The sequence below is a fragment of the Thermobia domestica genome, chromosome 5 (genome assembly GCF_964235325.1).
Source record: "Thermobia domestica chromosome 5, izTheDome1.hap1.1, whole genome shotgun sequence".
NCBI classification, from domain to species: domain Eukaryota; kingdom Metazoa; phylum Arthropoda; class Insecta; order Zygentoma; family Lepismatidae; genus Thermobia; species Thermobia domestica.
The window spans coordinates 212,340,284-212,367,975 of NC_137458.1; the positions used below are offsets into that span (position 1 = coordinate 212,340,284).

At 34.6% G+C, this 27,692-nt stretch overlaps 2 protein-coding genes across 3 annotated transcripts in view; one reads left to right on the top strand and one right to left on the bottom strand.

Annotated features, from left to right (window-relative positions):
* Nucleotides 1-27,692, top strand: part of LOC145686388 (NFU1 iron-sulfur cluster scaffold homolog, mitochondrial-like) — a 67,086-nt gene that overhangs the window by 16,394 nt on the left and 23,000 nt on the right. Inside the window, exons 4-5 of the mRNA XM_081759662.1 lie at nucleotides 1,158-1,275; nucleotides 4,572-4,675. Coding sequence (XP_081615788.1) covers nucleotides 1,158-1,275; nucleotides 4,572-4,675 — 222 coding nt within the window. The remainder of the gene's footprint in view (nucleotides 1-1,157; nucleotides 1,276-4,571; nucleotides 4,676-27,692) is intronic.
* Nucleotides 10,541-26,220, bottom strand: LOC145686387 (uncharacterized). Of its 2 annotated transcripts, XM_081759660.1 has the most exons (10): nucleotides 26,065-26,218; nucleotides 21,441-21,607; nucleotides 21,005-21,181; nucleotides 19,626-19,768; nucleotides 17,412-17,478; nucleotides 16,307-16,469; nucleotides 15,539-15,759; nucleotides 14,507-14,666; nucleotides 12,317-12,447; nucleotides 10,541-10,879 (listed from the first exon to the last, which is right to left on the bottom strand). In XM_081759660.1, the coding sequence occupies exons 1-10, from the start codon at nucleotides 26,201-26,203 to the stop codon at nucleotides 10,550-10,552; spliced, it is 1,698 nt and encodes a 565-aa protein (XP_081615786.1). In that variant the 5' UTR covers nucleotides 26,204-26,218; the 3' UTR covers nucleotides 10,541-10,549. The 2 variants fall into 2 exon arrangements, with proteins under 2 accessions (XP_081615786.1, XP_081615787.1); XM_081759661.1 differs by lacking the exons at nucleotides 16,307-16,469; nucleotides 19,626-19,768 and having other exon boundaries at nucleotides 26,065-26,220.

Here is a 27,692-nt window from a genome sequence, read left to right on the forward strand (position 1 = left end):
ATGTTATTTAACTTAGCTCTTTTTTCAAGGAAACACTAAACCCAGCAGTAACTTTTGAAGATTACCAAAATTGCTCGTTGATAAAGTTTGACCTAGCATCGACAATATAAGCACTGAGAGAGAACTTTTTGCAAAAGTGGAATTGTTGAAATATTGTTGGTGGTAGTTCTAAAGTAAGGCACATGTTAGTCGCTCACTGATGATAACTTATCAAGCTCAGATAAATTCTTGAACAATAGCAGAACCACATTGTCGCAATACAAATCACAAGCTTTTTTTATTATCCTCAGCATATGGGAATTTACAGTACTTTGCAATTGTAAATTTGTTTCTCAGAAACAAGTAAAAATAGTATCACAAATTCCGGTTAATACTTGAACTATTTTTAGGCATATTTTTAAAAATAAATACAAGAGCTTACATAGCGTATGTAAATTACGATATTGGTGGGGTTTCAACTTATTTCAATATCTGCTTATTTTGCGTTCAGTATTTTGTTTGACTTTCATAGGTTTGTTCCGCCAATTTATAGTCAGAGAAGATTATTTCAGGTTTATGATAATGAAATTGATATCATTACAGCTTAAGAAATATAGTGACGACACAGCGGTTGTGGTCGATCTTCAAATCCTATCTGTTACCCATCGGCCTTCATCTCAGTGTCCAGTGAAGACTGCGTTGAAGCACAGTTTGATCAGGTCTGTTCCTTCCTCGTGACAAGCTTTTTTTAAAGACCGAGTGTGCGCGGCAACGCTCGTTTAAACAGCGGAGAAATGTTGATTTGGCCGTATGATTAGAAGCTTTATCCTGGTGAACAACAACGCAAAATGTATCGCTATCATAGGGATGGAATATTTTGCAGTAGTGACTCCAAAATGTTCGTCTGGTAATGGATAGCATTGATTTTAGCCTTTATATCTACTCTGTGCCATTATACCAGTAAATGCCAATAAACAAAAAGCCACGGAAAACTTTTGGCATATTCAGAACAATCTCTGGAATCATCGAACTACCTGCTATAACTTTTCAGGCGTGTTCATTCGTGCTGCCAACTAGCGATCGAATTCTTTACCATAAACCTGAAACGACCTTCCGTAGTTCCACTTGTTTTACTTACTGTACATTGTGTTGTTTTCATATATATATATATATCATAGATCGACGAAGAAACAGAATGGAAATTACTGAAGCCAGAAATCTTTGCTACAATAATGGATTTCTTTACAAGTGGATTGCCAGTCATAACCGACTCGGAGGAACCTTCGTCTGATACTCGTAAGTATATATTGTTAGGGTAGATATATGTGGCTTACTTACGGAAGAGTGTTTCTCCAACTTCCTGTTAGTTGATTTTGCGTTTTATATGTTTTTTATATGTTTGCTGTTTTTTTATAAGAAAGTTTTATATATGTTTCTTCCTCATCTGATGAAATAAAATTAAATGTCAGCATTTCGTATTGTGTTTTCATGTCTATCTCTGTGTTTTGGTTATAGATATTTAAAAGTGTTTAGTATTTTTACATTCCACTTTGATAATTTTTTACCTTCATGCTGGGTTTGTTCATCACTTTCCATCCTCGGCTTCTTACATATGTTAATCTTGTGTTGCTTTTTAATAGTTTAGGAAGTAACTACTTACAATCGTCCCAAGAAATTTGGTTCACATTCAGTTTCCCAAAACCATTATTTGAAGATTTAGCGTGTTGTAACTCGTGAATAAGATTTATTATATTATATGTTGCCACTTCCATATCTAAAGATTTTTCATTACTTTGCTGTAACAAGGAGTTCAAACAGTACTGAATTAGGTGAATGTGGTCGTTTTTATGAAATGAAATAAAATTTCAAGTTTTGCGTTCCACAATTACGCACCGACGCTAAAGGAAGACTATGATGGTAATGAATGAGGAAGGTGGGAGGAAACGGGAATACCCTGAGGAAACCCATGCATGCGGTGTTTGTCCACCACAAAATCTATTTTGCGCGAGCTGAGATTGAACCAAGGACCTAACACACTAGAAGTGAGTACTTAACCACCGAGCCATGGGTGTTTTTAGTTAACCCAGAACGCAAATCGTAAGGGATGAGCTCCCGGGGTAATCTCTACCTCATCCATCACTGGTAGCATTATTAATCTGCTAGCCAGAAATGAACGCCTTATTAACCAAAACACACCTGCCAGGCTCTTCTGTAGCTTAACAACTCTGACCTCGCTTAGTTCTATTCAGAGTTATGCTCCAAAACTCATTTCCTATCACAACGAGTTTACATAAAGCATCTGCCACTATTAAAACATTACATCTATTTTCCATCCAGGCCTCCCTACTGGTTTAGTGGCTAGCATGCACATCTTTGGCGCTCAGATCTGGGATTGCTGCCCGTTAGGAAAAAAATGAACGTATTACGGTAGTTCGTTTACCACCTTAAACTGTAGTCCCACGTCTCATATAGCCTCGATATTGAAAAGGAACGCTAACTTCAATGAACAAACTATTTTCCATCTTTTTAATACATATTGTACTGTCAAATGCATAGCTCATCAGTAAATTAAAAATAATATTAGGTAATCTAAAAGATATTTTACTTTTTGCGCACGAGATAGCGTTAGTGTCCCAAATCTCAGGCTATGAGTTGCTGCGGATCTGGTCTAACGTCATTTGACAGCTGTCAGTTGAAGCTAGTAGATGTGCAAAAAGTGTTGGAATTATTATAGCCAGAAGTAAGGTATTGCGCCGTAAAAATGAATGAACGTTCCGCAAAATTGCACTACAATTTACAATTTTATTTCGATAAAGACGCAGATGTTGTGCATACCCATGAAGAAATTTGTGCTGTTTATGGGCAAGATACGTTATCAAAAGCAACAGACAAAACATGGTTCAGACGTCATAATTTCGGAAATATCGATGTCGTAGATTTTCCTCAGAGTGGGCGACCAATTACAGCAAAAGTAGATGATATTCTGGCAAGAACGACGTATAAGCGATCATGACATTATCAATGAACTAAACATCTGTCACCATACAGTGTTAAACCATTGGGAGAAAACTGACTAAAAAAGAAGCTCTACGTTTGGGTGCTACACAGTCTAACTCAAGAACATTTATTCGATCGAATTCCTATCTGCGAATCTCTTCTGAAACGAAACGAACTCGAGTCATTCCTGAAGCACTTTATCACGGGTGATAAAAAGTAGATAACCTTCGACAACATATGCGAAAAAGATCGTAGTCAAATCGAGAAGAAGCTTCACAGTCGGTGACAAAGCCAGGTAGGCCAGGAAGGTTGTGTTGTGCGTTTGATGGAATTGGAAGGGCATCGTGCATCACATGCTACTGACAACGGACAAAACGTTCGACTCGGACCTGAACTGTCAACAATTAGCGCGAGTGCATCGTGTAATTTAAATAAAATAAATAAAAAAAAAAAAAGTGGAACTGGTCAACAGAAATGGTGTCGTATACCACGCTGTCAACGCCAGACCGTATATTCCTAAACTACCCGTCAGAAGTTGAGAGAACTTAATGCATCCATCGTATAGGTCGGATTGACACCGTCAGAGGTATCATTTGTTTCGATTTCTTCAGAACTCACTGAATGGTGTTAAGTTAGTTTCATAAAATGCCTGTGAAAACCACATATCCTTTTTTTTTTTTTTTTTCTAGAAACCACAGAAGTTGTATAGCAACAGAGTTACGGTGTTGCCGGAAAAAGATGACAGGTCATCGAACAGTATGGTGCGTATGTGGTTTCGTGATGTTGTTTCCAAATCAAATAAATGTATTCTCAATTTTGACTTAGGGGAGTACGGTGAATCAGTGGTAGAGTACTTACTTCTGGTGTGTGGAGTTCCTGGTTCGATCCCCGGCCAAGTATTTGTGGAGGACAGCATTATGTCCATGGGTTTTCTTGGGGTACTCCTGTTTCCTCCCACATTCTCATTCCACTAGTTCTCCCATCGTCGTTCACTTACTCTAATCATCCGTCTCCCTTAGCCTAAAAGGATAATCGTGGGACGTTAAACTAAAACTTTTTTTTTTAATTCTGACCTCCAAAGGCTCGATACTTTTTAGTGAACTTAGTAAAACGATTAGATGTGGAATAAAAATTTCATAATTGTAATTTTGTATTTGAAATACTAGTTAGAAATTTTCTAAATCATTAAAGGATAACCACACAAGTGTGGAGTTTAAACTTTTTTTTTTTTTTTGGTATAAAGTAATCAAGCATTAGCCATCTAGACAACTATTGGTGTATGTAGATTCTAGCGCCTAGATTTCAGTATTAATTATACTGTAAATTTTTGCTACCGTTGAGCATTACCTTAGCCTTTCTATTTGCAGAAATAACTTTATATCGTTGGATAATATTTTCCAACGAAAAGTACGTAGCTATAATAGTTGGGTAGGAAACGTCTTAACTAAAGTTGAGTTCATTATATTTAGAAGAGATGCATCGTTACCCCTTTAATGACTGTATTCAAATATTAATATAATACAGCAAAGAGTTATGTAGTGCTAGTCATACATATTTTTGGCGCATTGTTTTAATTGTTACTATCATCATTACAGAAATATCAGATGATGATGATGAAACCGTGCAAATGATCAAAGAACTTCTTGATACAAGAATACGGCCAACAGTTCAAGAAGATGGAGGTGACATTGTATTTATGGTAAGCAACTGGAATTTTTCATATATTGCAAGTTATAATTTTCGTGCCTTGTGGTTTTATTGTAAAAGCGAGCTTGTAGTATATGCGTCTCTTGGTCTCACATTTGTGCCCTTGGGTCTCTGGCTCAGGGGTCCATATGACCATCCTATCTAAATTCTGGCAGGTACGTTGTCCATCATTTTAATTTTGAGCAAGGTGCATAAGACCATTTATTAAATTGTGGAAATTGGCAAATCTAAAAATTTTGTAGTGTTGTGTAAATCCATAGTAAGTACCTCTAAATTTAGGGTGGTTCATGTCTTTCTCTTTTTTGAAAAGAAAAATCAAATTTGGAAGCTTTTTTCCTATTTTGTCCCCTAAGATGAGGCGTTACTACATCATAATGGTCCTGCAGATCTATATCTGAATCACAACATGGTTTTCTTACAGGCAGGTCAACGGTCACAAATCTTAGTCTAATATCAACCTTTATAAGTAAAACACTAGACTTGGAGGAACAGGTAGATGTAATATACATAGATTTCGCGAAAGCGTTCGACAGCGTAAATCATAATAGATTGCTCAGCAAGCTTAAACAATTTAGCATCAGAAGCGAACTTATTGATCTATTTAAATCTTACTTGGAAAACAGAAAACAATTCGTCGTGTACAAAGGTTGTAAGTCTCAGGAGGATGTACAACTATCAGAAATGCCACAGGGTTCAAATTTAGGGCCATTGTTGTTTCTACTGTTTATCAATGATCTACCGCGAAGTATACAAAACTCTCACACGCTGATATTTGCAGATGATGTTAAAATATTCATGGCAATAGAAACATTAAATGACTGTAAAATGCTTCAAAATGGCTTGAATGAACTGATGGAATGGTCCAAAGAGAACATCATAAACGTGAACACTAGCAAATGCAATGTAATGTCCTTTACAAATCGCAAAACCCCTCAGAAATTTTCGTATAAGATGAATATCATCACTTTGCCAATCTCGGATATTGTCAGGGACTTAGGGGTGGTGTATGACAGAAATTTCACATTTAACTATCACATGAACCAATTGATTGACTAGGCGAAAAGAAACCTTAGTTTCATCAAAATCAGTAAAGAGTTTAGTAGTATTACCGTTATTCGAAAGCTATATGAGCACTACTTTCATACAAAACTTGAATACGTAACCACTATATGGAACCCTCACACAAAAACACATATAAATAATATAGAAAAAGATCAAAATAAATATCTAAGGTACTTGACATATAGGGAGACACAAGTATATCCGAAGAGATATAATTGTCAATCTTTGAATTTAAACTTTAATACATTAAGTCTAGAACAGCGACGAATAATGCAAGATATTGTGGTTATGCTTAAGGTTTATCCTAATGGGGGTACATTGCGAGAGGTTTACTTTCTTAAACATAACCAACTCCGTCCTATACTCCTGATAGAAGTGTTATGTAACATTAAATAAACTAGGAAATTCTACACAGAAAAAAGAGCCTTGTTTGCAAGTAACAAAAAAACAATTGTTGGTAAACAAGCAAGTTTATTTAAATAGAGACCAAACAAATGATTGTTTCTGACACCCATATTAGTTTGTTTAAAAGTGCGTGTTTACCAGCAATAGGAAGCTTGTTTACAGAACCTAAAAATCGGTTTGTTTACTGTATGCAAACGAAGGACTTTGTATCTATTTAACAAACTGCTGTTTGTTTGTAGGTAACAAACGTTTGTGATGGGACACCAAATGCCATTTAAACAAATGTTTGTTTAAAAGTGACTTCTGTGATTTGTTTGTCAGAACAAAATGAATCAAAAATCACTGGAATCGTCGCAGATTCTACTCTAAGTGATAAATTATTTCAATATATTACTGATTTCCATTTTCCGTAAATGATACATTTTCTTAAGAAAATCTATGCATTAATTGTAATTTTTGGTTATATCTTTATTTATATTATTTATAAAAAATAAATAATCAGTAACATATTGAAGAAAATCATCACTTAAAGTAGAATCTGCGTGACATAATAATTAAGAACTATTTGTGCTATTTCCATTGTTTGTTACATAATACAATTTGTTCTATTATAGAAGGGGAATTTACCACCTGACAAGTCATAAACATAGCTCAGTCACAAGCATACGTTGCTTCATTGTAGTATATCTATCTATTTATCTCTATATATATACAGGGATTCAGGCTTCAAACCCCTTCGGAAACTTCGTAAATCTTTTAAAATATTTTACCTTGTGTTTTGTCTTCACTAGATAAGCATTGACAGAAAGTTAACCAAATTCAGACCTAAATATTTCTGGATGTGCACTTTCTATGCAATCAAAATACTTTATTATGAAATACAATGGAAGCGAGTTTTGTGGTGCAGGAACACCGTGTGCGTGAGTTTTCTAAGTCCTCCAGTTTTTACTTCCTTCACGTCATCTTTTTTATCCATTTCATCATCGTCGTCTCGTTTGGCCTCAGTGCATAATCGTCGGCCGTTGAAGAAAAAAAAAAGTCAGTTTAACGTTCTTACCTGTCGAACATCAAGATGCGTATCACACCTAGAACTTACCGTTATTTTCAAGCAGCCACAAAGAACAAAATAATTTAAAATCAATTTCATAGCACTTAAAAACCTTAAAATATTGAAGGTCGGAGGAAAATGAGACCCTATTGAAAAAATGTTATAATTTCTGTTAATATTAATATATTTTCATGGCACAAAATGTATTTTACTTTATAAGTTGTAGAAAAATTTAACCACATTCTTATGTTTATTGTTAATAAATAGAAAAAATAAAAAGATAACGCTTCTCGAACTGGGGGCGAGCAAAGATAATAGAAGGTTTGTGCTAAACCAAAAACGCGGTCTTTTTACACATAGAGCAGGTTATTGAGTCAAAGTTTTAAAAAAGTAAATATAACTGAATGTCAACCAGGTTGAGTGCAATGAAAATACATATACCTTACTGAATATTCATTATAGAAATTTAACAATTTTCAATAGGAAATCTGATAGCAAATACTAAATAAAAAAATGTGAAAGTGATACATTTCAAGAACTTTATTTAGAACACTCAAAATATCAGTTACAGACACTTTTTTGAAGTTTTACAAAAAAAATTACTTAATCTTATTACAGAAGACCACAATGAAAGTAGCCACGTTTCTTCAGAACCCCGTAAATTCTCTTTTATTGTATTTGGTATTATCTACCTATCATTTGTGAAACAGAATTTTGAACTTATAAAAAATGCGTTTCACACACACAAAGGCTTCCATCTGGACAAGATATCTTCAACAAAGGATATGGAGATATAAGTTTATTCATTTCTATAAACAAATAGCTTTTTTCTTCCGTAATGACATAAGTATGATTGTGCCTATAGAAATATTCGGTAGTATACTTTTTGATTATGAGATACAAAATATTATCAGAACACATAATGGCACATATTTCACCGAAAACAGGACAGTTATCTTCAACTGAAAAACACACCATCATACACTTTTTGTATAAAGTTCCACTAACTTTGACCCATGGCGTTACATAACACTCCTTATTCATTATTGAGATACGTTCTTGAAAGTTGTAGGTACGTTGCAAGTCAAGAAATGTTTTCTTCTCTCCAGGTCCAAATATAATTTCACGGATTAAAGATCTCATAGTCATAAACCGTTTGAGATTTTGAAGTTGATTTTTCAATGATAACGTGTACGTAATGTTTTTTCTACAGGAGGTAACAGTAGCAAAAGTTTTCAGCAATTTATGTTTTGACTCAAACCGCATAGACCACAAGAGAAGAAGTGGACCAGACATTTTCATGATCAAGGGATAATGTAACATGTGGTGGTGCTTAGGCTTCAATGAATGTCCATACAGCTCTATATATAGTTCGTGGTGTTCTTCTATTAAGTTTTCCAAAAGCAATTCACAACCTTTTTGATAACCACTACATGTTATTATGTCAATGATTTGCCTCAAAAGCAAGTACAGTTCCCACACTTCATCATTACAAGGAATTAAGTCACCAATAAACAAACCAAGGTACCGCACCAAGCAGAGCATCTGCGAAGCATTCATACGTAGAAAGCCTTTTGTCAACTGTTCTGCTGATATTTTTGGAGGTTTATTGCTGCTTTCTATATCCCCATAATCAAAGAACTGTATTCTGCTATTTAATAAATCTAATGTAAATAAATGTCTATCCGTTACGTAGTACCTTAAGATGTAAGATAATTCATAATTACATACACCCTCTAGGACATCGTGCATTATATCTACCGCATAATTTTCAACCACATGGAAATTTGGTATTTGATTCCAAATACATTCACTTTTTACACCTGTTTCACTTACATTATTCAGTAATACAGCATTTTCGTAATCATTCTTGGTTCTGCGCATGGCAATAGCAACATTTGTACTAGAAATCAAATCATTACGGTGAATTTTACAAAACCTGCATGGATAATTAGCGGAAAATGATTCTGTGAAACCTAGAATAGAATGCAGACCTAGATTATCTCCAAGGATAGCACCCAAAATGAAGTACACTTTTTGTGATGTGTCAGTTAATACAATATCGATTCCATTTTCTTGTAATTCAATGATATCCTTAATTAAACTCTGGAAAACCGCCTCATTTCCAAACTTAATTCTATCATTTGAATGAAATAATAACGCTAACAAAATATTTTCCGTCAAAGAACGCAATTCGGAGGGCAAAGAAGGAAAAGTAACGTATACAGCACCCAACTTGTGTACACCGGCACGTGCACCAAGAGGATTTCCTGTTTCAAAGTCATCAAAATACAAAAAAAATGGAAACGCAATTTTACCCTTTAAACCTTCCTTCTTCGCTTGCCAAAAGTCACCTTGAATAAAATTTGTTATAATTGACGATTGGTTTTCCAGTTCGCTCATATATTGCAAACAAGCTTGGAAAGCATTTGGTAACTCAAAAAACATTTTCATAGTGTCTTTTAAAGAAATGTAGTGAGCAGAGACAACCTCAGGTACTAGAGTGGCACTGCCATTAACTTTTCTGCTTCTATTTGCTGTACCTAAAATGACTGTTTTCGGATGAACAAAATATCCAGTTTCTTTCAATTTCGAAAAACGCATATACTCTGTGGAGCATATCGAAAATGAACTTTCTAAGGACTCTAACATTGCCAATACATTCTCGCTGTTTCTCTCTGTTCCATTACCTGTTTCAATATTTAAGATTTCCCTTTTCAAATCTGAATTTATGATGTTATGAAGAAATTCACTAAAATCGGAGAAAATGTCTTGAACACTAGAGCGTGTAAGCAAGGGATTACTATACAATTTTGCAATCAATAGCTCCACTTCTTTTCCTACGAAATTTTTGAAATTACAACAAACTGTTTCCTCGTTTAACGGCATGTCTTCACTAGTACAAGCGCGATTTTCATTTACTTCTGTATTGGGGGAAGTAACATTACTATTGTCATTCGTAGTACAAAGAGGATCACGAGCTGTAGTTAGAGTACTTCTTACAGGGATATACTTTTCTATACATTTATGTTTGTTTCGTAAATGACGACTAAAGACACCAGAAGACTGAAATGACCTACAACATCCATTCTCTATACATTTAAAAATACAATATTCTAATCTGTGATGGTGATATTTTAAGTGCAGAATAAGATTTCTAATCCCTAGTTTATCCTTTTTACAAATAAAGCAAATTGGCATTCTGAAATATAAAAATAAAGTAACACAACACTTGTAATATATTATTTCACGTTGAGGATCAGTATTACATACAAACGAAATACGCCTTATTTTACCTTAATGAATTATATTACAAGTTACAAAACTTGAATGATACCTTCTATGTACATCTTAAGCAAGGTCATTCATAAGTGTGGAAACTGACATTATTTTCTTGTCATGTGCCGTTGTAATTTCGTACACAAGTCTCTGAATTAGAAGCCAAACTTGTTCACATTCTACAGGATATTTAATTTGCATTACAAAAAAGCATTTAAAGCAAACATCCACGGCCTTGACAATACTGTTGAAATGATACTGCACCTGATCTATTATCACATAATAGTCCCTTATGTCCAACATTGTGTTTCCAACCGCGACAATAAATGGCTGAAGGGTGAATTGATGTGTGGCCAACAGGTTTTTTCTTTCTTCCAGTTTCGCCTGAACATCGCCCATAACCTGAAAGTAAGCAGTATTAATTAATATATGCATTTTCCGTTCAGCATCAACTCTATTCTAGGATTTTGACACATGAAATGTGACTTCTATAATAAAATACAGGGAGGAAGTGAGACACATTCTCCTTTAGAATTGGAGCATATTTCTCAACGGTAAACTAAAAATAAATAAATAAATCTGTAACTGGATAGTTTAAAAAAATCGGTAATTTTAAAAATACTTTCCAATTTTTTTAAATGTCGCCTAATTATTTTTCTTTAAAGTTAAAAAAAAATTACTGAACACAGACATTTTTTAGTGAATAAATTTCTGAATCGGGTGAAAAATTTCTAATTATTCGAGAATAATATTGATCCTTTGTGAATTTTCTCAAAACCAATATTGGTTTAGAACTTGATTTTTACATAATTGTTGAAAATTGTAGCCTTGGAAAATTATAAATAAAAAATCCCAAGACCATATGAAATACAATACTGGTGAATTACCTGTAACTTCCGACTTCTAATTTTGAAAAGATCACCTTTAAACTTTATTGCAAGGCGTCCTATCTGAACAAGATGTAGCCGTGCCTTTTGAAGGAAGTCTTTTAATTTTTCTTATCTTCAAAACTTGTTTTTCAGTTCTAATTTACTAGTAATTAGCAGATCGCAATAGGGATAAATAATATGTAAATATCGATGTATTTATTTTCATATGTTATATGTACTAAAAGTAGATTCGTTACGTAAAGCAAGTGTTTTCGTTACAAAAATTACACTCAAAATCTTAGTCCGATTTGCACCATGCAAGGTTAAAATTCGTTGCTCTAGACATTTTAATGAATGTATCTAAAATGCAAAAGAAAACGTTAATTCTTTGATCTACCTCCTCCGGATCCGTAGTAGGGAGCTATCAGGCACTGTCACTAAGAAACCATAAGTTACCTAAAAATATATTAGAAGGTACCACCTTATTTTCACGATATAATATATTGCAATTTCGATTTCTGAAATAAGATGCTAACTAGTGTGTATATTATGACATACCAGAGCACGTGTTGCCCTGAGTTTGCTTCATTGGTCTTCCGTGTTTGAATTATTGCCGGCTTGTATCTCATCATATAAAACACCGAAACATTTTTCATTCCCTAAGCAAAAAATCTCCAATTTTCTCTGATTTCCTGCTTAAGTATCACTCTCAGTCACTTTTTCATATCACCTTATTTTCTCTATCCAGGGTTTCCCTGATTTGCAAGAACCCTGCTAATATGTTTATAAAATGGGTAGCGTCCAATCTGTTATAAATGTTAAACAAGATGTTACGAGTAATGAAAATAATAATTATGACTACACATACAATAAATGGCGAGAAATACATCAAAGCAGCAGGCCCTATCACATGATGTGGTATGTCAAGTTTTAATTTTATCAATGCAATACAATAGTATCAGTTAATTACCTTCACATAAGATATAAATCCGTCTACAGATTCTTGGCAAGACGGTTTCCACTTTTTATTTCCAGAACAGGAATGTATTGAAGGACGACATACAAATGGAAGCAGCGAAAATATACCAAAATTTCTTACATCTGCAAAGAAAATGTTTATAACTAGTTATAAATGTCGCATTACATATAATGTAAATGTTGTTTTAAAGAATTTCTTTCACTTCGAACGAAATAAGATAATGCGATTAATGTTTTTTCAGAGCTACAAACAGTATAATTATAAGAAAGAACGAAGAAGAAAATCCGAAAATTCTATTACTCACGTTTTTTTTTTTTCAGTTGCTATGTACCGAGCTGTGTTATAACTAGACATCGGATGTTTAGAAAAATGATTACTTTTTATGGGTGGACATACAGAAAAATAGGAATGACGCGTATACGAATCATGAGAAAAGAAATTATTTGATGAAATTTTATCTTGCCTGTTTTCGTGTAAATGTCTTTTTCCGCATTTTTCGTGAGAAATTGTCCCTTTTTCACCATTTAGTGGATTTCAAAAGCTAATCTGCAGATGGAAGGGAACTGATATATAGTACTCTAAATTATTTTTTCATACCCTAACTCCCTCTATAAAAAGTAGTGCTCAAGTACAGCACAACTGTGAAACATGGATATTTGGATAGAGCATACTAGTTAGTAAACGATGTCCTGATCCGACTAAAATAGGTCCTATAGTATTGAAGCTATGGACCTTTATCATTTTTTCACGTTTTTACCAGCTTATAATCCCTAGATAACGTATTTCTTCACCCAGGTTGATGTATACTTCTTGTCTTAGTGTGAGGAATTATCTCCCAAACGTTATAGTATTGATTTGAAACATCTCTGGTGGCATATTTTGTTTCACAACTCGTGTTTCAGTGAAATGAAATGAAATCTTTAAGTTTAACGTCCCACTTTTATGCCAGTTAAGCTAAAGGAGACGGTGATAATGAGAGATGAGTGAAATGGTGAAATGAAGAAAGTGGGAGGAAACGGGAGAACCCCGAGAAAACCAACGAGCACGGTGTTTGTCCACCACAAAGTCCACACGGCGCGAGCTGGGATCGAACCAGGGACCGCAAGCACCGGAGGTGAACGCTCTACCACTGACCCACCGCGCCCCCCTTCGTGTTTCAGTGTTTGTACGGAACATCAAAACATTGTTGTATAAAAATGCTCCTTTTTCAATTTTGAAAATACTGCTCTTTCAAATAGGAAAGAAAATTACGTTAGTGAGGATAGCGTACTTCAATGAAAAATTAATCTAAAGCCTGGAATGTGAATATTATATTACATCTTCATTTAATTATATTTGTTAATTAAGGAAACAACCGACTTTTATGAAACCAGATGTTCTGTAGGCGCAAATATCATGAAGTACGAAGTGAAAAATCGCATAACTAGACCGGGATCCTACCTTGGAACCTCCACTTAAATGGTGAGAGGTAGGCCGAACGTCCCGGGCTAGAGCCGCGATCTAGCCATGCGTATTTTCACTCATTGTATTTCATACATTCATATATTTGAAGCAAATCAAACTTTTTCTACAATCAAAGAGTATGAGTGTTCAAGTTTCAAATATTATTTATCCTATTTTTGATCAAATAATTTTATGCGGGATGCCTATGTTTATAATACAAATTGTAAATATATATATATATATATATATATATATATATATATATATATATATATATATATATATATATATATATATATATATATATATATATATATATATATATATATATATGTATTGCGAACATGCGCTTTCCAAATTCTTACTTTGTTACTGTTTACGAGTGCTTTAAAGGAAATTTTAATGTCTTTTTCCCCCCTATTTTCAAGATTTTGTCTTTTTTGGCGATTTTTTTCTAAGCTTGTAATATCTAGTTGCAACTTGTATTTTAGTTGATATATAAGTACATTCAGTTTCAGAAACGGTAAGAGAAGTAGATCGTACAACTTTTTTTCTTTTTTTATTTCCTTGGAATACAATGTTCTATATGGATTTTAAAGATACGATATTAGTTATGTAGGAGTTACCAGAAGCTATAGCTGTTTAGCTAAGCATCTATGAATATTTTCTTCAATTTCCTTTTGATTTAAAACGATTACACATAGACGTATAATGAACAGGTTTTTCACTTTAACTCACCTTCTTTAACTGACTCATCAACAAGTTTTAAATATGGAGCGACGTCTTTTTCATTCACCCTCGTTTTCATCAATTCATACAATTTGCCCGACAAATCAGGCCATTTCCTGAAGAGATTATTTGTTCGGTTTGGGAAAAGACTTTCGAAATCATCTTCCACCTAAGAATGAAAAAGAAGCATAGTTCATTTCCTGCATTAACATATGAAATGTTCTTGGAAACGACAAAGAAACTATCTTTAAGGGAATTCAGAAGTTCGAGCGACACTTCGTCACTGAATTTGAGAATATGGTGGTACTTTCTTCGAAATGCGAATGAGAGGACACGGCATTATTATAGTTTTAGTTTTCCTTTCATTAAAATTAAGATTCGCCATATAACGTTGTAACGGAAAGTGATTCCCTATATGTGAGACCCATTTCAAACTCTCACGCCTTAAAATATTTCCTGCTACATTTTTCAGTACCAACTATTCATATGTCTGCTATAATAGAGACCGTTCAAAAAGAATAAGAAACATGTGTGTGAGGAAAGGGCACCATTTGGATGCAATATGTTTTCGAAAAATAAAGCGTTTTCGGCAACAGTAACCGAAAATTTCTCCAAGTGTCTTTCACCAATTAATTTCGGGAGACGTATACAAAAGTCAATTACAAATAAAATTCGAAGTGTAAAATAAAGTAACGAAAACACCAAGTATAAGAATTTCAGTTTGGAATATGGATGAAGCGATACAACTTGCATGTGAGCCTTGTACTTTAATCCGCTTGGAATGCTTTCATAAAAATATCAAACTACAATACCTTCGAAGTTCCATTTTGTGCAAAGAGCAATGGGTTCTTTTAATGTCACTTTTTTGTTAAATTCTGAAAAAATAACATGCAAGGTGTTTAGCAATAGGTTATGGGACATTGAGAGTCAAAAACGATGGTGTGACGAAGTGGCGTGTAGATATATTATTTTGTTGTACGGGCATATCCTATATCTTGTAACATCAAGCGTTTGTAACAGTTTCACAAGTAATTAACTTACCAAATTGTACGATGTGGGCAGTTTCAAAATAGGCCATTCCTCAAAAAATGTAAAGACCTTCTCTCCTAATACTGCTCTTTGCCGAATGGCTCTACTATTCCTCCAATGGATTAAAATTTCTTCACTTGGTCCACAATTATACTTCAACCACTGTTTGCTTTCTTCTGCAGCCCGGTAATCACCTAATGGTTGATTTTCCTCTGTCACGTAAGCTTCAGTATCTGAATCGAAAAAAACGCAATCACATCATAAATTTTATACACCCTTCGTATTTTTAAAACGTTTTCCAATTATCAATAGTGATAATTATCAAATTCTTCTGATTGATAGTAAATCTTACGAAAAACTAAATCTTAAAACTTCATAAGAGCAATCTTGGTATACGTCTGTCATACAGTAATTACCGAAACTTTCAATGTGATCTCCTATCTTCTTCAGCAGCCAATTCCAACATCAACAGCAATTGTTTTAGATCACATTACATGTAAAGAATTTGCTGTTAATGTATAAGAAAGAGGCGCTGAGCAAGATGGGATTTCACCTTGAAAATTTAGACAATTATTATACGACAGACATATAACAAGACGAATCAATGTGAAAATTTTTAATCATGAGTCACTTAAGTTCTTTTAAGTTAATACAACAACATTATATCTACCTACACATATAACTATTGTAAAATATGTCTTCATATAATAACTCCTTCAAAAAAGGGAACAATGGTTATACAAAATCTGATTTAGAGTATGTTTTTCAACTTATTCTTACCTTTCTTAGTTTCTGTTTGATTCAAATTACGTGATGAACTGTAATGTTTTACAATCCCTGTCTCTCTCAAAATTTTCCTTCTGTTTCTATATTTGTCAACGAGCTTTCCTTTCGCAATACGCTGGTTACGTCCCTCAGTTTTCGGAGCCACAAAATATATTTCCTACGGAAAATACGATTATTATGGTAACTTATTAAAATTTGCGTTTTCTGGCTTTTAACAACTTTGAAGAATTTTCTGAACTCCCGAAATCACTATATTTCTGACAACTAAGCACTCTTTACGTGTCACTATAGGTACTATTACATCAGTTTACATTCAAAATTACTTTTTATTAATGATTTGTAAGTTATACAAATAAGAACAGCGTTGTATTGTACCTCTAAATATGTGTGTGATTTACTAGTATGGTCTTCGTTTCCTCTGTCACCTTCTTCAAAGACGGTTAAAAATTGCTGGCTGGCTAGGAATTTTGGGACGTCAGCGAACAAAGTGAAAAAGAACATTGAACCATACAAGTAAATTGCAAAAACGTAACACACAAGATAAGACTATTTCTATTTAAGTTATGTATTCCAAAGCACGTATCAATAGATAACAATACACTTTCTATCGTAACAATGTTAAAACAGTTCAACAATTCGAATGGTATTGTACAAAATGGTTTATTCAAGGCTTCTGAATACACGCATCTGCCTCAATTTCAAAATTTATTCACAAATTTCCTGATTTTCATACTATATTCTATAGAAACTTTCAATACCTTAAAATTATTATTCTTACCAGACCAAACTCTGTAAGAAAACTTTACCCATTATGTGGCCTTTTCTCGTGGTTAAATAATAAATGTATATACCTTCGATGAAATCTTGGGTTCGTTTATCGGTGGGAGCTCATGTGATGCAGACCACACGTTGAGCTATAGGTACATGTCTCAGAAATGCTCGCCAGAGAAAGGGACATTACACTCTACTCACCAACCAACCAATTTACTCATTTTCTGTTTGAAAATTTGTAGTGTTAAAAAGGACTTATAAAAATAGTCAAACATGACCAATAATGAAAACCTTGTTTGAATTCAATCGTAGAATGATAAGAACTTACCTTGTTTTCTGTTGGAAAAATTTCCTGTAAGGTGTTTGCTATGGTTTCGAAAGCAGTATTTGATATCCTAATATGAATACAGAGAAAAATATATATATTAAATATATACAATTTCAGTACTCATATATAATTACTGGTTATGCAAAAATATTACTATCACTATAAATACTTGTATTACAAACAAAATTGCAGAGAAAGTGAACTTCTGTATACTGTAACCAAAAGCTACGTTATAGAAAGTGAGTTCATATTAGGTCCGTGTTCCTCACCTCTTTCTACTCGTGGGACAGTCTAAATTATGCATGACTACATGGCATACCAAAACGTTATTTCCCTTCAAAATTTATTATACGATACTATCAATACAAATTCATACTGTAATCAACGTATTATTATTATTATTATTATTATTATTATTAAAGAAATCGAACATTGCATATATTAATAAATTATAAAAATGAATGAAAATCTATTGAGACAGAAGAGGGCAATTGATTTGAGCTCTACATTCCTGACCGACGGATTTCAGCCTTTTCTCTTTGACGTTTTAATTTCAAAAGTCTCAAAGCCCACTTCACAGAAATATGTAGTTGAAAGTACTTCTTGCGATTGATTGTCGGCTGAAAGGACAGTTCATAAATTTCACTATTAGCTGAACCCAGGATTACTGTCTTTGTAAGCAACATTAATTACATTTCAGCTATTGCGTGGAGTTTCTTGACCTTTGCGATAAGCTCGGATACTTTACCTCCCTGTATTTTTTTTTCTCAGAAGCACGTATTTTAGCAGTCATTAACGTCTCCGTTTTTTGATCCAAGAACCACTGCAGTTGATTTGGAAATTCTTAGTATATTTACAGTATAATACGCTGAATTCAAAATTCAAAACAAAGTTGAGCGCCACATACGACTGCATACTTTGAAATTTAGCAGTCTGTAAACAAGGGCGCCGATTTCTCTGTAAATTTGGGGGCCCATTCAGATGCAGAAAGTATATATGAGGATTTTAAGACAAATCATGCATTCAAATTATGTCAAATATTCTATGTTCATAAGAACAGTGCTGGGGCTCACACGAGCTTTGGGAGGGCCCGGCCCTCCTAGAATCGGCGCCCTTGCCTGTAAAATATGTTGAAAAAGCTAAGTCTTCTTCACTAGTATAATGGAAAGAGTGCACAGAAACTAGTAGATTAAAATCGAAAGAAAGAAAGAAAAAAAAAAGGATAGGGTAAGTGTTTTCTGGACGTTATTTCATCCGGAACGCCTGTCGTAATCCACAATTACCTGTTTTCTCTTACACTTTTTCGACCGAGTGACCCCAGCGGGAATCGAAGCCGGGACCGCTCGCACAAAAGGCGAGAGCGTTAGCGACCACGCCAAGCGTTGCCACTGTAGACTGAAGGAGATGGTGATGATGAGAATGAATGAAATGGGGGAATAAGAAAGTTGGCGGAAACGGGAGAACCTCGAAAAATCCTTGTGCACGGCGTTTCTCCAACACAAAACTCACTAGCGCAAGCTGAGATCAAACCAAGTGAGAACTCTGCACTGAGCCATTGCGGCCCCATAAAATACTACTGAAAATCAATTAGTGTACAAGTATATGAAGTACAGTAACTGGAACTATCAATAATAAATAATCGACAAAAAATTTCTAACAATGCGTAAACACTTGCGTCACACCTTTCACCTTGCAGGAGCACACTTTTCGTGAACCATTGTAACAGGTAAATCCTTCCCTTGCACTCGATAAAGAACTCATGCCATATATCACAAAGTTCACTTAAGATTACATGAATCTTAAGCATTTTCTTCAGACTGTCCTTACACAAGTTATATCTTTTGTCCATTAAGATGCATTAGACACCTGAAAACATCTTTCAATATTTACTAACACCATATTTGAGGCGCGTCATCAGTTTGAAATTCATATTAACATCAATCATGCTTCCCAAGTGTTTGGTTGGTGAACATAAATTAATCCTGTTTGGAGGCAAGCGTTAAATTCTACACCTCAAACTGCATTCCACAACAACCGCAAGCAATATGACTTGAATTTTCATACAAAAGTGACAAAACTAAAGCAGCCAATACAATGATAAATGGACAATGATCACAATAAATGATATTTATATACGATTTCCTGTAAAAAGGGTAAAATATGGCATATAGTATCACTTACTTGAATGTTGAAATAACTAAAAGATATACTTACAATCCACACCATAACTCCATATAATGATCTACTATAATGGATACAATATGTCTCCTTGCTTTTCCATCCAACTTATTTTTATCTTGGTAAGATTTTAAAATAGATCTTCCCAGAAGAGACTGGGCTAATATATCTCTTACAACCTATAATACAATTATACAGTTTTATGATTAGTCTTCTGTCAAATCTCTTAAAAGTAAATAGTACATTTCTATTTTTCTCAAAACGATGTACTAGTTTCTACAAACAAAGAGCTTAGGACCATATGCCTGATTTTTTTTTTCTTTTTTAATTGCGATTTCACTATTGTTAGGATTCTTGTATAACTCGTTACCAGTTTCTGTTCACAAGTTTGCAAAAATCGAGATTAGACGGTAGTAAACATGATAGTGTTCTTACCTTGACTAATGTTTTTGTACTTTTTTTTTTCGGAACAACACATATATTACCCCAAGCCATTCAAAGATAGTTTAATGAAAACTTTTTATATGTTCCTCATTGTTTCAATGTGATGAAATATCTATAATTGTGAATGGAACATAAAGAACACGTATTAGTTTCTGTCACTTAGTAACCTGACATTATTCGTATTACTACCATAATTCTTCAAATATATCTAATATTTCGAGCACAAGTTTCGAATGTTTATCCTCAGGGAGGTTTTAAAGATCACGTTGTAGCTGGCTCATGATGTACTTCGGCATAACAAAATACTTATGAGAACCTATGAATAATTACTTTGCTACTGCTGTAGTAAATCATAGCATGTAACGATCCAGCCACGTGAAGTGATGTAATTTTTAAAATTTTCCTAAGGATAAGCACTCGAGAATTGTATTCGAAGTATTGATGAATTGTAGCATCTGAGTCAATCCACATAAAGTGATACAACACTGGTTGCTCGACCATTAAAAAAAAAAAATCTTTTTGTGCAGTTGCCTTAACATTTTCGTAGTTCAAAATGAACATTATTTACATTCTAGTACTTTTGGTTTCCATATGGCAGCCATTTTTGTTTTAAAATGCACGCTGATTTTTGCATTGGTAAGGGTTTTTCGTTAACTTATATTACTCAGAATTTATCAAACCTAGGTTCGTGAACAGAAACCATTTTATTCAGAAATGAACGAAATGAAGAATGTAGTAGATGAGAGGAAACTGCAGAACACCGAGAAAACGCCCAATCTGCACGAGCTGGGATCGAACCACGGCAACGCGCTACAACGTAATCCCCGTGGCCCCCTGTTTTACGAGTTATCGTGGACTAGATACACGAAGAGACACATACATACAAATGCCTATGGAGTCTAATGATAGAAACTACGCTACACTCTCTTCAACTACATGCTTTTCAGAGTTATAAACATAGCAATTCTCACCTGAACGTTAATTACTTTCTGGAAAGGATTGGTATCAACCTCTCTGGTTTCTTCTGACACTTGTTTTTCTTTGTTTTCAGGAGAACTAAGCGAACTCGTTTCACTTATCGCAAAAGACGTGATTGTACTGCTGCTTTCCTCAAAATTTTGTAAGCTACTGATATTCTCAAATATTTCCTGTGAAGAAAGTTCAATTTCTTAATAATTTCAATAATGTGAATACAAAACGAAATTTTAGATTCTTTAATATTTGGAAAATAATACAAAATACCAGGTGGTATAAGTTATAGTTATTTGTTTACAATTACTTGAATAATACAGGGTATTTAAATCAACCAATGTATATGCACCCATTTCATAGTCGTGTCTTGACTTGGTGCTACTACGAAATCGGCACTAATCATTTCTAAACAAAACATTTTATATACTACAGTACCTGGTCATTCTCAAGTCCTACACCTATTTCCACAGGTGAAACAGTCAGAGATCTCTTATAGTTTTCATATTTGTTGAGAAATTTCGCTCTTTGTCCAATCTTCGGAAACAAATTTTCTATCATCGTATATGTAAGCAAGGGAAATGCCTCATCATCAATTTCTTGTTCTGTAAAATGATAATTGCTTCAGTAAATTTCTCAGTAATCAATTAAACTAAACAAAGCAACTCCTTTGCATGAAACGTTCTGGAATGCACTTGGAAGATTGATTTGTTTTGGTTATTGAAGTTAAGCACCCCTTTTCAGCAGCAAGGCTATATGAGGTATGGGCCTACACTTTAAAGTCAAATCCGAGCCACCGCATGCCCTGAAATCGAACCCGGGATCCCATGCTCCAAAGGCGCGCGTCTAGCCAATCGACAAGCGGGGAGTACTGCAGCTGAAAAAAAAATGTCCCACCGGGAATTGAAGCCTGGACTCCTTGATTGCAAGGTGAAAACTAGGTGCAATTAACACAAATCGTGTGAAATATGAGCAAAACATCACCATAAATATCAGCGAACTGGAGATTTTTTTTTGTTTGCTTCAACCTTTTTTTGAACCTATCTAGTTTAAACCAGACAATCCTGCTGGGAAGGCACCCTATATTTAATGAAAACGCAACGTTGGCAGTACAGCATGCTGTTCCCTTGGGCTCTCATCCTATCAACAATGCAGCGTTATAATTTCATGTATTTTCTAAGTTTCCTCAAACAGCAATCTGCAAGTTGATTGTGCCACTTATGCGTGTTCTTACTTTCTGTCCGAACAGCCTACTGGACTGGAAATGATGGTTTGTCATTTAACATAGAGGGCTCCTTACCAACGTAGCTCAAAGGGTTTGTGCGCTTGCAAAGATTCTACCACTTGATACTGCTTTTCATAGTTTATTTTATAAGAAATAAACTGCTGAAAACTTGAGTTGACTTGTTGAAACCAGCATGGTTTTAACTTTTTTCTACAAGAAAGAAAATGGTTTAACCCCTTCTCCACAAAATAATATGAATGGTTCAAAGAACGACTGAATTCAAACGAATAATATCGTTAATCACTTCTCTTATAGAAATGCAAGTTAAATTACATCGCTGTATTTGACTCGGTAATCTAACTTGGACTTAATTAGATGTTCCGTATTCTGTAGCGTTTTGACGTTCCCATTTATTTTTAAAATGTGCATAACTCTGTACACTAATGTCTCTGGTTTGGTTCTGTATTTTTATCTTTCTGAAATAACTCTTAAAATATTCACAAGTATGCAAGATCAATACAACGTATTTTTAAAAAATTTCCTATGTGGAAGAGATTGTGGCTGGTAGCCTTTGTAACCAAAAAAATCTGGGTTCAAAAATGAAATCTTTGAGTTTTATGTCCTAGGGGTATTCCTGGTAGACTAAAGGATGATGAAGAGAATGAATGAAATGGTGGAATGAAGAAAGTGGGAGCAAACGGGAGAATACCAAGTAAAACCTACGCACCAGACGTGAAGTTCCAGCACTGAGCCCACTGTCACCCCAATCCTGGATTCGAGTCAAGGTGAAGGATGATTTGTTTGTGCAAAGAATAGTGGCTCATATCCCACTTTAAACTGCAGGTCTCGTCCTTCATTACCTCGCTGTTGCATGAGGGCGTTAAGGTTAAACGAAGGTATATCTATCAATGTGTAACATAAATGAATAAAACAAAAAATTCTATTTGAACAAAATAATATTGGCTGAAACAAAAAACTTTAAAAATTCTCTGGTCAACCTTAAAAAACAATCGATTATAATTAGATTTATTATTGCCCCTAGGTACAACAGTTTCTGTTAGGCTACTTTGTACGTGCACATGATGTCGGCTTTTTTTTTTTTTTTTAATATATTACCAAAATGATTTGCTCGGTAAAAAATTGCAGTTGTATTCTCTCAGTAGCTGCAATATCACTGTAACTTTTACAATACGAAGCTGAAATACCGGTACTTAGGAACAAAATTTTCCATCAGCATAGTACAAACAGACAAAGTACAGTAAAGCAAAATATACAACGTGTTTCTGGGTATGTAACTTCCTATACCAACAGCTTAACAACATAGACAAGTCTCAGCTTAATTGACTACCCTAATCGCACAGTTTAAGAATAGGCCAGCACAAATATTATAAATTCCAAGGTGCCTTTCTTTATATATACTTTGAGGGAACTTTATTCTAATGTCGTATCAGGGTTCATTCGTGAGTTGGCATTACTCGAGCAGACGGTTCTACCAAATTTTTACACTTACTTTGCATTTTAAGATTTCTTTTTGCAGAACATGCACTTAATGAGGATCTAGTGCATAAACCACGAACCAACTTGTGCTAGGTGGCCATTAAAAAGTACGTATTAAAAAGCACTAACCGAGTCAGGGCAGGACGTTAGCAGGCGGCCCAAGTGGAGCAAGCGAGTGCGTCCGTAGGGAGCAGGCGCGTCAGCGACTGGGGCATACTCATAAACGAGTATAGTGGAAAAATTCACAAAATATCCTCAACAATTTTTACGTTCAAAAACACTTAAATAATCACAATAATTCTTACCTTTAAAATGGCTTCACTGCTTTCTGTTGTACAAATAGCCCGTTGCGAGATGAATTTAGTTGAGAGTTGATTTTGAGTTTAACGTCCCTTTTAGCAGCGAGGCTATATGAGACGTGGACCTACTGATTAACGTGGAATCCAAACCACATGAGCTCCCGCCGGGAATCGAACCCGGGTCTTCCACGCCAAAGGCGTCTACGCTAACCGCTTAGCCACGAAGGAGCTCAACTGCGAGAAGAAATTCGTCTGTTCTGAATTTTTACTTCTTCTCCACACTTCGCACAGTAGATTTTATGCTTCAACATACCATGGCGCTCTTTACCGCACAATCCTTTGTAATAAAATCGTATATTTGCATTACATCCATCACAAACGTCCATTGCTAACACGAACAGAACATTCCAGCCGTTTATTTCCACGTTCTTCGCATTCTTGCATTCTTCCGCTTCAGTAAATAGTTACGCTTAGAATACGTTCACTGCCATTCAAAATGTATTTCAATACATCAGATGAAAAAATTGGTTTACTCGAGCAGACGGTTCTACCAAAAACAAAATATATAGGTAAAATACGATGTCAGTGGATAGCATACTGAAATACATTTTGGATCGTAGTGAACGTATACTAAGTATTACTATTTATTAAAGCGGAAGAATGCAAGAATGCGAAGAAGGTGGAAATAAACGGCGGGAATATTCTGTTCGAGTTAACAATGGACGTTTGTGATATATATACTGCGAACATATGCTTTTATTACAAAGAATTGTGTGATAAAGAACGTCATATTTTACTCTTTGCAGCGTCATGGTATGTTGAAACGTAAAATCAACTGTGCGAAGTGTGGAAAAGTAAAAATTCAGAACAGACTAACTTCTTCCTCGCAGCAGGCCATCAGTATCCTGGAAAGAGGAAGCCATCTCGTAGATAAGAATTATTACGATTACTTAAGTGTTTTTGTAGTAAAAATTATTGCGGATATTTTACGTATTCTTCCACTATCCTCGTTTATGCGTATGCCCCATGTCGCTGACGCGCCTGCTCCCTCCTGACACACCTCTTGCTCTACTCGGGCTCCCCTGCTGCGCTCCGGTTCTGACTCGGTTAGATATCATTCGTGCTTTTTAGTGTCCACCTAGCAGAAATTGGTTCGTGTTTCATGCACTAGCTCCTCATTTAGTGCATGTTCTGCAAAAACAAACCGGAAAATGTAATAAATGTGTGAAAATGCGGTAAAATCGTTTGCTCGAGTAATGCCACAGAAATTATATTCATGATCATGAACTCTTCGTGGGTATATAATTAACTGCGTGTCTTCAGCGAGGGAGACGTGTTTCGATTCCTAGTAGGGATTCCTGTGGTTCGGAACCCTCGTAAAGCTGCAGGTCAACATCTCAAATAGCATCACTGCTGAAAGTAACTTTTTTACCCCAAGATTTTTTGATAACTTGGTTTACAACCAGGAACTTGTTTACACATGAAACTTGTAGAGGTAAAGTTCCGTGTAGTTGCATGCTCCTTTCCAGAATGCCTTTTTAATGGACTAGTGACCACTTTTATTTAGCAGAAAAGAACCTACACTAACCTATGCAAACTTAACCTAGTAATGAGATACAAAGAACATGTACACAATGTATGCATGACTGTCATATACATCGCACATTAGAGGCACCGTGTTTACCTACACACTAAATACTTTAACATCTCGTATTTATTCGTTTAAGGAATCCTACATTTCATGGTTTCAAATAGAGTCTGTCAATTGATCCTATCCTGTGGTGTTCTTAACTGAGGGTTTTGAAAGAAATTCCATCATATCATGTAGCTATAAAAAGCGGCAATCGTAGTAGACCTACTTTGCTGTTCCACATATAAGGACATATGAATTATATACCGTTCAGACGCAATAAAGTAATTGTACACGAGCTACCACATATAACACTTACACCAAACACTTTAATTGATTGTTTTCATAAAGCATTGAGTTACAGCATTTAATTTGTTTAAATACTTAATATTAAAAACATATTCCTCCTACCTGCAAATTTGGGTATAGCTTCTGCGAATCCCCAGGATAGTAGTTTTCTTGCTACCAAATTATTTGCTTCACTATTTGCTTCATTTTCTTGATTACATATTACGAGCTGATGAGTTTCTACTCCAGTCAAAGCCGCCATTTTTGTTTGTTTACAGAAACCAAATGAATGATTTATTAATGGTTAACAACTGGAATAACCAAATAGTACAATGAATTCTGTACTTTGTTTAAACTGAACAAAATCGCGTTTAAACAAACCAGCTTTTTTGCGTGTTACAAAGCAGATTTGTTAATCGCAGACAAAGTTTGTTCTTCTGAAATAAAAAATAAGTTAAACAAATGAATTTTGTTACATGCAAACACGCACCTTGAGGCTGTTTTTTCAGTGTAGGCGTGAATAAAAGATACAAGCCTCAAATGTGTGATTGATTTTAATTTTTAGTGAAGTCATGAGATGTTTGTGAATTGGTTTATGTGTAGAGACATTTTGGCAGTTGACAGATTTCTTAAGCACATACCTGATTTTCTTGTTGAAGATTATTGTCCCACGACAGTCACTCCAGATCCAATCTCAGCCCAAGTCCTTATTGACACAACAGTAACTTTCCAAATTTTATCTGATGTAGAATTTAATGTTCGAAGTCTCAAGACAAAATTGTTTCAAATAACTCAGTTACATTGAGACTATCAACGATGTAATCTCTGGTTGCTCTCTCTCTATCCCGGAAATATAGTGAGGTTATATACTATTTCTTTTGCTGAGGTTGTTACCCAAAGTGACGTAGATCCATGGCATGACCTAGAAACTCGGGTTCATGTACAAGTCGGAATTTGGTTCAGACGAAGAAATCTGTCAACGCAAGATTTACATAATGAGGAAGTTCATTATGTAAGTCAAACTGTCTTCAGCACATAAAACGAATTCGCAGACAAATTACATAATTCTTAACATTTTATTATAGAGTTTTAATCTGTATTTAGGTAAAGGAATCTTTTCCTGTTTTGTTCATCTTTAAGAGTTGAATTTAGAACCAAAGTACAACACAAATAAAAAGTTTATAACTGGCCGGTTACATCTCCGGGCCTGAATCCTGTGTTGCTACGCAAGACAGAATATATTTATATACAGGAGTAGAAATAAATAAGTTTACAATAATAACAGAAGTAAGTTAACAGTTAGTTGAAATAAAAATAAAAAATAAGAATGTGCAATAATAGTGTACACAAAATAAAACAATAATAATAGCGAAACCCTAATACAAAATCTGGAATTAAAAAATATTAATTTTAATCATAAATGTTTCTGCTTGCACAAAGCAATATGCGTGCTAGTCTTGTAGTAAGGCAAATATAACTTTGTCCATTATTAAATCAGTTCCAATGTTAAATGTTTAGACGTCTTAATTCGTGCTCAGAGACAAGAGACAGAAGCAAGTTTATTAGTTCAGTTCACACAAGAATGCTGATTAAGTAAGCATCATATTCGTATCAAGTTTGACTCAGCGACTCAGCTTCATACACAGTCTCCGGGATGCTTCCACATCGTTCAGAGAGAGAAAAATACAAAAAGTCGGTGCACAGTGAGCTGAGTGCGAGGATGTTGTTAAATTATTATTTCATTTATTTTG